General features: G+C 33.1%; 1 protein-coding gene across 1 annotated transcript; it reads right to left on the bottom strand.

Annotated features, from left to right (window-relative positions):
• Positions 1–3,816: 3,816 nt before the first annotated feature.
• LOC142628126 (uncharacterized) lies at positions 3,817–8,854 on the bottom strand. Its single transcript, XM_075802129.1, has 4 exons — positions 8,521–8,854; positions 8,273–8,452; positions 5,471–8,200; positions 3,817–4,200 (listed from the first exon to the last, which is right to left on the bottom strand). The coding sequence occupies exons 1-4, from the start codon at positions 8,843–8,845 to the stop codon at positions 3,830–3,832; spliced, it is 3,606 nt and encodes a 1,201-aa protein (XP_075658244.1). The 5' UTR covers positions 8,846–8,854; the 3' UTR covers positions 3,817–3,829.
• Positions 8,855–9,601: the final 747 nt, after the last annotated feature.

The raw sequence follows: 9,601 nt of genomic DNA, 5'->3' as shown, positions 1-9,601 counted from the left end.
ACGTGGTTAGTCTCTTAGAGTAGGACTAATGGTAAATGTGAAACTAAAAATAAAAAATAGTAATTGATATAAGTTTCTTACTTTTAAAGTGTGTGACTTCGTAAACATACACATGGTCAGTCTCTTAGAATTAGAGCAAACACTAAAATATTTCTTGGATTTGGAAATCTATAGAGCATTTATCAAACTACTTGATGAAATACAGAGAAAAACTAAGAAAAAATATAAGGGAAAAAGAAAGATAGAGAGAATGAGAAAATAATTACAGATATATATTCAGATTTGTTGGTTGTAACTGTTGTGTACTTTTTTATTGATGAAGAAGAAAAGTGCAGGGAAAAACAACTTTATTTTGCTATCATTGGAAAAGTAAGCCAAAGTTCTAAAAAAAAAAGTTTTTTTTTTTATATTATTATTATTATTATTATTATTATTATTATTATTATTATTATTATTTTACAAATAAGCAAAAATTTGAAACATTTTTTTTCTTATAAAATTAAATATTTTAAGAGTAGTGCTATTGACACAACACTTTACAATAAAACCTAGGTGACAAGTTGTTAAAGGTAGGAAAAAAAAGTGATGTTAGTTATGAGTCCTAATAAAAATCAATTACAACTTGTCACTTAACCTTTATTGTTAAATTATTGTGAAAGTAGTATTAAAATGATCATATTCAAACTTATATTAACAGGGTTTAAAGAAAATTTAAATTGAAGAGGTTCAAAATTTTATTTTAGGGGCTCAAAAAAATTTATTAAAATTATATATATATATATATATATATATATATATATATATATATATATATATATATACTTCATTCTATTTACACCCAATATTTTTCCACCAAACTTTTGGTGAAAACATTAGTGTTAATAGACCAACTTCTATAACTGTAGTTAGTCTCATCATCGTCACTCTATCTCTCTTTGTTTGTTTTTTTTACTTTTTTTAGGTAAACCCTAATCGGCATATAAAAATTCGTATCTAATACATAAAGAATTAAAGACCGATAATGGGTCTTAAAAAAATAACGGCCCTAACATAAAGATTAATTGGTCATGCTCTGTACAATTGCTTTGCGTGCAAGAAGGTTTGCTGTGCATGACCGTATGCATGGTTTGTCAACCACTGTATCGGTCAGAAGAAATAATTGGTCAGTCCAACAAAAATGTCAATGATCGATAGGGGTCAGTCATGATCGAAACGCTTTCCAATTTCCACGACAGCGTTTAAGATGCTTCATAATCATTGGTCATGTTTAACTTTCACATCTGCTTCAAATTAAGATAGGTCTAATAAGTAATAAGTGTACGTGATTTTTGTTCATTTCCAAGGGCGCAAGGGTTTTGTTGCTAATTGCTAGGCTGTGGTTTGGGTAATATATTACCCAAAAAAAAGAAAAAGAAAAATACTATAAACTTTATTACATAAGATTTATTAATTAACTTTATTACATATTAGACTTATAAATTAATATAGCAATAAATATAAAAGAAGGATTTTATTAAAATTAAATTTGTTATAGTTAAATGTGAATCCTTGAATTCATAAGGACTTCTTAAATATCCACAAATGATATGATGAGAAAAAGCCCCATAGAACAAACTTCTATGAATAGAAGAGATTCTAATGTATATGACACTTATGTATGGTATCATGTAGACTTCTCTTAAAAACTCTCAAAACTCACTCAAGACACAAATTTTCAAAGTTGACCACAAAGCAAGCCGTAAGTGCAATATATTTAGTGCAACAACTAACAAGACCAAGTGTGTCGTGCGTGAAACAAATTAGTGAGCAAGTTACAAAAATATGTGAGATAGCTTAGGAAATCGGACTCATCAGCAAATACATTATCATAACAGTTTGATTGACGCTACTATTGAAAAAGTTACATTATAATATTATAAGGCAAGACTTAGGTACAGTACTTAAGTGTTGTTCCTTAGGTTTCTCTCTTAAGATTAAGTCATCTAGATTTTTTCTTATGGGATGAAAGTGTATTATTTAATTAAATAGCCACATGGCTGAATCTTAAGAGGGAAACTTAAGGAACAGTACTTAAGATACTGTACCTAAGTTTTGTCCAATATTATATAACTCCACATCTCCTATATGTCATTTTTAAAGGTAACAAAAGTGCATCCTATGATTCATATTTTGTTAAATCAAGCATATTTTTTGACATTTAACCCTTTTTTAACATTTAATCCTTTTTTGTGTGTAGTGTACCACATTTTACTTAGTTTTGTGAAACTGACTTTTTTTTTTCTCTATAAGTACACATATAATTATAACATACAAATATTGGTAGTGAGATGGTTATATATATATATATATATATATATATATATATATATATATATATTTCCTTCTTCCGTAATCAATATTTTAGTGCATCGTCAAAATAAGTGACATGACATTTAGGTCACATGATCTAATTTGCTAGGGCATGAAAGTGCTCAAGTCAAGCTACACTAGGTACAACACCAAAAATTGTTCTATGGTCAACCAATGGTACAATGCACGACAAGAAATTGAAAAATTAAAAGTAATCTATGTTTTGTTCTTTATATAAACCAAAAATTAAAGGCATACATGCACTTTGCTAAATAAATAAATGCATAAGTAATTAAGAATGTAGCCAGAACTTAGAATTAGGGGGGTGCTTTACTGTTGGTTGTGTGCAATGACTTCGGCCTCCGACTTTGTTGCTACTTAGTCACTTAGTTGCTAGTTGTTTAAATTTTTTTTAAAGGGTTATATTGTTTGTTTTAGGTAAAATTTGTTGACTAGGTTTAATTTTTTTTTTAAGTTCTACTATTTGTAATTTTTGGGCTTGTATTAATTTTTTTGGGTTTGTATATTTTTTTTTTATAGATTTTAGACTTATAAATAATTCTTTAATGGCCTTTAAAATAAGGAAAATGTTTGAATTACAAACTTTTTTACAAATTTCTAATAATATAAGTGATGGGCCCAAACGTGAACCAATAAGAATTCGCTACCTTAACAGTTAGTAAAAATGTTATAGAAAAATTTATAACTATAACAATACTCCTAAAAGAATCAATAATATTTTTAAGGGGATAAAAGTGTAATTTTCTAAAACAAAATAGTTAAAATTAGTACATATATATAATAGTATTCTTTTAAATAAATTTGGGGGACCATTAACCCCCAAGTCCAACCATGTCTCCGTCCATGTAAGTAATGCATGACAACAAGAGTGTACAGAGGCTCCTACGATATTGATGTGGAACGATAATACGATATGCAGGTTGAGGTGTAAAAAAAATGTCCTACTTTAAATGGAAAGTACTCAAATAGTGACAAATAAAAAGACACTCAAGTCTTGGGATCCTTTTAATTTGCACCCATGTAGCAAAAGTATTAGGCCGTGAAGGTGAAAAGGCATGGGTCCCACATTGTCTATAGAGAGGCTGAGGGGAAACAACATTTCCCTAAAACTGTGTTAAAATTTAAATAACTCAAGGCTTCTAATAACTAACTGAGTAAAGTCACATGACCTTGAAACTTCAATTTTTGAGAGCTCATCTTGAATCCTTCTCTTGATCTTGAAATGCAATATTTTGACACTACAAAACTTACAATATATATATATATATATATATATATATATATATATATATATATCCAAACTAAAAAGGCCCTTCAGCAAAATTCTCAATTCTGCATTTAGACTAATACAGCTTGCCAATAAAACATAATACAATAAGACAAGGTAAATAGTTTACTAGAAGGGATTATATGTGAAGAAGTAGGGGAACGACAATGGCAACACAAACAAAACAAGCTATTAGACAGTTGAGCCTCCGAGATCAACTACTTCTCCTAATGTGGTCGTGAATAATGTATTTGGAAAATGTGGTTTTTGAGTTGAAAGCTCTTGCGAAACTTGTTGCATTGTTGGGCGAGATTGGGGAATAGTGTGCAAGCAAGCAATTGCAATCTTTGCAATGGAGAGCACTTCCCCTGAAACTCGATTTATTGGAAGTGAAAGGCGTTGGTCCAACACATCCTTCAATAACATATCACAGGTTGTAATTGTTGATGATGAGAGAGATGAGATCAGATCTCCAGGATGCTTTCCCATGATTGTTTCTAAAGCCAACACTCCAAAGCTAAAAACATCACACTTCTCATTAATTTCCATTGTGTAGGCAAGCTCTGCAAGGGAAAAGAATTGATAAAGGTTATAGCAACAACATTATTAGTAATAAACTAAACACTACTTGAATTTGACCCATGCATAAGAAAATTTTAAAATATATCAATTTTATTGATATCATATGATTAGAACTTGGATCCATTCAAAGGACTTATGCATTGAACTAAACCTTTAGCTTTATGAATTGGCTAAAACAAGGAGGGACATGTGCTAGTTTCTCGTTTAATTTTATTATCTTTAGAATCAAAGGTATACTGCATGATACATATGATATACTACTACATTCACTACAATCAACTTAAAAACTGATTTTCCTCACCAAAAAAAAAAAAACCTTACAACTAACTTCATGCATGTTACATATGATATAATACTACATTTACTACAATCAACTTAAAAACTAACTTCACCTTTAAAAAAAAAAAAAAAAACTTAAAAACTAACTTTGCACTTTTTAGTCATTTTTAGAACGAAACATAATAGGTGGTTAGTCTACGACCTAATAACTTGTCTATTATGTGGTAAAAAATGTAGCAAAATTTGTATTATGTGACAACTAAGCATATGTTAGAATTATTTAAAGGTTTACATCCATAACAAAATAACCTTGCAAATGGCTACATTTTCTTCTATATGAATTTATTTCTACTATGGGCCCAATCATGGTATATATAATAATAACAAAGTTAAATTGCTTCATCTATAAGTACATAGACCTGGGTATGAACTTTAATATGTAATAATAGGAAAATAGCTTAAAATCCTAGAGTAGTTGCCTTAAATTTGTTAAAATAGCATAAGGCCTAGCTAAAATTTAGCCAATAAAACGTAAAAAAACACCCTCATCAAGTTATGAACCTGTGTGACAAAATAAGATATTGCTATAGTGCTTGTCCAAATTTAGGAGGAATTGTTTCTTATGCATTTTTTTTTCAATTGTTGGTTGGTAATTATTGTGGGTGGAGAGAGAGAGAAAATTAAAAAAAATTAAGAAAATTAATATTTTAATAAAATATAGTATAGAACAGATAATTAGCTATGGGTGTTTTGAAAAGTTGTTAGCTAAAATAAAAATATATAAAAATAATTAAAATTTTATTCTAGAATAGGTTGTAATAACTATGGAAATTGGCTGTTTGGTGTCCATGTCGGCCATAACAGATGTTCTTCTAACTTAAGCTTGGAAAAATTTTTACGCTATGATATTGGATGGTACCTACATAAGCTTGGAAAACTTTTTATGCTATAGACTACAACAAAGAAACTAACCTGGAGCCATGTATCCATAGGTGCCTGCAAGTGACGTCCAGTTGGATGAATCAGGCTTCAAAAGCCTAGCAGTGCCAAAGTCAGAGATGTGAGCCTCATATTCTAGATCCAAGAGAATATTCTTACTTGATATATCACGATGAATTATAGGAGGCAAGCAATCATGGTGCATATAAGATAAAGCATTTGCCACTCCTTTTACCACATTGGCTCTCTTAATCCAATCAAATGTTTTTGCTCCCTCCTCACTGTTTAATAACTTCACCAAGCTTCCTCCTTCCAAAAACTCATAAACCAAAAGAGAGTGTTTTGGATGTGAACAAAAACCATACAACTTTACAATGTTACGATGTCTTATTTCTGTTAAGGCACGAATCTCGCTCACGAAGGCTTTTTGATTGGATATCTCGCCATCAGGTAGTGGGTGAAGTTTCTTCACAGCAACAACTTGGCTTGTTTGCAATTCAGCTTTGTAAACACTTCCATATCCTCCCACTCCAATGCAATATTTGGAATCGAATTCTTCTGTAGCTTCAATAATGTTTTGATAGACCATTTTCCCATCATAACTCCATATTGCAAAAAGATTATCGTTATGCTCTTCTCTTGGCTTGTCTTCTGTTTTCTTCACTCTTTGGCGAAGAAGTAGTGAAACTCCTACAATGATAAATATAAAAAACAGTGTGCTCAAAATAGAGATTAAAATTATTACCAAAAATTGGTTGTGCCTCTTAGATGGAGGATTAGGAATCATTTTTGGGCAAGCCTTCAAACCAGCAACATTACCACATAAGCCTTTGTTATTTTCCAGTGCTGCGATGGGAACCTTGCGGAAGGCCGTGATATTAGGAATAGGACCCTCTAACTCATTGTAGGATATATCAATGGATGTCAAGCTTGCACTATCACCAAATGTGGATGGGATGGAACCAGAGAGATTATTGTGAGAGAGATTCATTGTTTGCAACTGTTTCATGCCTCCAAGCTGTTGTGGTATCTCTCCTACCAGCAAATTCTGACTAACATCAAGACTTTGAAGAGACTGTAAGCTTCCTATATCAGAAGGAATGCTTCCATGGAGTATATTTTTACTCAGATTCAGGAACAACAACTTTGAGCATTGTCCAAGTTGTTTGGGGATCAAGCCACTGAGATTGTTTGCTGCCAAGTTACAATGTTCTAAAACAGATAGCATTCCAATTTCAGAAGGAATGTTACCTGAAAGTTGGTTATTGTTCAAAAGAAGTTTGAGCAATGACTTCAAGCGCCCCAGATCCTTTGGAATGTTTCCCACCAGACGATTTGAAGAGAGGTCAAGGACGCCTAGCCTTGTTGCGTTGCCAATTTCAGGTGGTATACTACCAGAAATCTTGTTGTTGGAGATTTTTAGGTTTGTCAAGTTATGACACTGCCCCCACTTTGATGAAAGCTCACCATACAGATTATTACTACTCAAATCAATATAATTTAAGTTCGGGTAGATGTCAAAATCTTCTACTATATTTCCTGTCAGATGGTTTTGATCAAGCCGAACCCGAATGAGACTACTGCAGTTTTTCAAGCTTTTTGGGATTGGACCTGTAAAGTGGTTATTGGCGGCACCAAAGGTAACAAGTGTTCCAGTTTGGCATATCTGTGGAGGCAAATGGCCTGTAAAGTTGTTGACAGATAGTTGCAAATTTATCAAACTAGTAAGATTATTCATTTCGACTGGAATAGAACCACTTAGTTTGTTCATCATCAAAATCAAATTGGTGAGCATGGGCAAGTTTCCAATAGTGGATGGAATTGATCCAGAAAGTTGGTTGCCATTAAGGTAAAGTGTAGACAAGGCAGCTAGGTGTCCTATGGAAGCGGGAATTGAACCACTTAGTTTGTTCATCATCAAAATCAAATTGGTGAGCATGGACAAGTTTCCAATAGTGGATGGAATTGATCCAGAAAGTTGGTTGCCATTAAGGGAAAGTGTAGACAAGGCAGCTAGGTGTCCTACGGAAGCGGGAATTGAACCACTTAGTTTGTTCATCCTCAAATCCAAATAGGTGAGCATGGACAAGTTTCCAATAGTGGATGGAATTGATCCAGAAAGTTGGTTGCCATTAAGGAAAAGTGTAGACAAGGCAGCTAGGTGTCCTATGGAAGCGGGAATTGAACCACTTAGTTTGTTCATCATCAAAATCAAATTGGTGAGCATGGGCAAGCTTCCAATAGTGGATGGAATTGATCCAGAAAGTTGGTTGTCATTAAGGGAAAGTGTAGACAAGGCAGCTAGGTGTCCTATGGAAGCGGGAATTGAACCACTTAGTTCGTTATCAGACAAATATAAAGTGGTAAGCTTGGTCAAATTTCCAATCGTGGTTGGAATTGGACCGGTGAGACTATTATTTAGTAATTGAAGTGCCCACAGATGTTTAAGCAATCCTAATTCCTCAGGAATGGAACCAGAGATATGGTTGCCATAAATGTAAAGTTGTTGTAACTTGCTCAAGTTTCCAACGGAAGAGGGAATTGGACCAATGAGAAAATTTAATGACAAATCAAGTTGAGTGAGAGATCTCATCATTCCAACTTCTCGGGGAATGGAACCAGAAAATTTGTTGTTTAATAGGAATAGTATGGTTAAGTTGCCCAACTTTCCAATTTCCCGAGGTATAGATCCCGAAAGTTCGTTGTTATGAAGGTAAAGAGAGGATAAATTGCTTAAGCTTCCATATATAGCTGGGATGGGGCCTATGAAACTATTGCCATCTAAAGCAAGAGAAAGGAGATCTCTCAATGCTCCTATTTCTTGAGGGAGGGAACCATTGAGTAAATTCCGGGCAACCATAAAATATTGAAGACTTATCATTTGGCCTATCTCGGGTGGAATTCGTCCCGAGATCTGATTTCCAGAAAAATGAAAAAACCGGAGTTTGGAAAGGTTAAAAATGCTAGAAGGAAATGTACCGGAAAGATTATTGAGAGAGAAGTCGAGATGGGTGAGTTTAGAAAGGTCTTCATACTATCGGGAATAGTTCCATAAAGCAAGTTTTGTAAAAGACAGAGAGTATGGAGGTTGGGAAAGGAAGAGAAGTTAAGGTTGTAAAGCGAACCTTTCAAACCAAAACCGGAAAGGTTTAGGCGAGTGACACCCAATTCCAAGTCATCGCAAGTAATTCCAACCCAATTAATGCATGGGCGGTCTCCAACCCACGAAGACAGGAGAGATTCGTTTTGGTTGTCAAGACTGGCTTTCCAGTTTAGAAGAGCTTCTGCTTCCTTATAAAATGCTGTACCTACTTCAGCTGTAGCAGCCACAGAGGGAGCAAAAGTAGCAAAATCGAGAAAGGAAACCAACAAAACTACAAGGCTACAGAACAAGACTCTGAATGCCATGATTTTGGTAACTGTCTGTTATTACAAAATTAAACTTGAGATGGAGAGGGATATGGCATGTGTGTTTGCTGCATGCATGGGTTGATGAAGAAATTTTGGGTACAGGTGTAAGGAATTTATAGATAGAATTACACCAAGTCGTGTGATGTAGAATTTTTCAATTTTAAAAATTTTCATTTTTTCATTTTTTTTTATGGGATTCATTTTTAGAACTTGCTACCATTCTTAGCGAGTTGATTTTACTCGAATTAATAGTCCCTTGTTTTCTCCTTGACTGAATAGATGCCTTCGCTGATTTTTTGAATTAGATGTTAACAGTTTCTGTTATTTTATATTTGGTTAAAATTTGAGGGCATTTTTTTACTCGGAGGCCTTAGATGACCACCTTATTTGTCTATATTAGAATGTGAACATTGACGGGAATCTTGTGACTTGTGTGTCTCTTATAATTAAAGAAAAAAAACCAGAAAGTCAGTCTAGTGACAAAATTCTGATTAATTTTTCAAACCTAAATCATTGTAGCCATCTTAAATCTTAAACTCCCCCCACGCATACGTTCTTTTAATTCATTGGATGAATAAGCAGATACTATTAACGCAAAGAAAATAGCAATCAATAGCAAGCTTCCTCCTAATTACAGAAACAAAATAGGGATAAAGGAATGAATGACAATTACAAGATAAAGAGCACTCAACTTTAAAAAAAAAAAAAAATTAAGTTTGTGCAGTCATATTTTAATTTAGTGATGGTCATATT

Source organism: Castanea sativa, chromosome 3, assembly GCF_040712315.1.
Source record: "Castanea sativa cultivar Marrone di Chiusa Pesio chromosome 3, ASM4071231v1".
NCBI lineage: Eukaryota > Viridiplantae > Streptophyta > Magnoliopsida > Fagales > Fagaceae > Castanea > Castanea sativa.
Note: the sequence above shows the minus strand (reverse complement) of the source record. Positions and strands in the feature narration are given on the sequence as shown.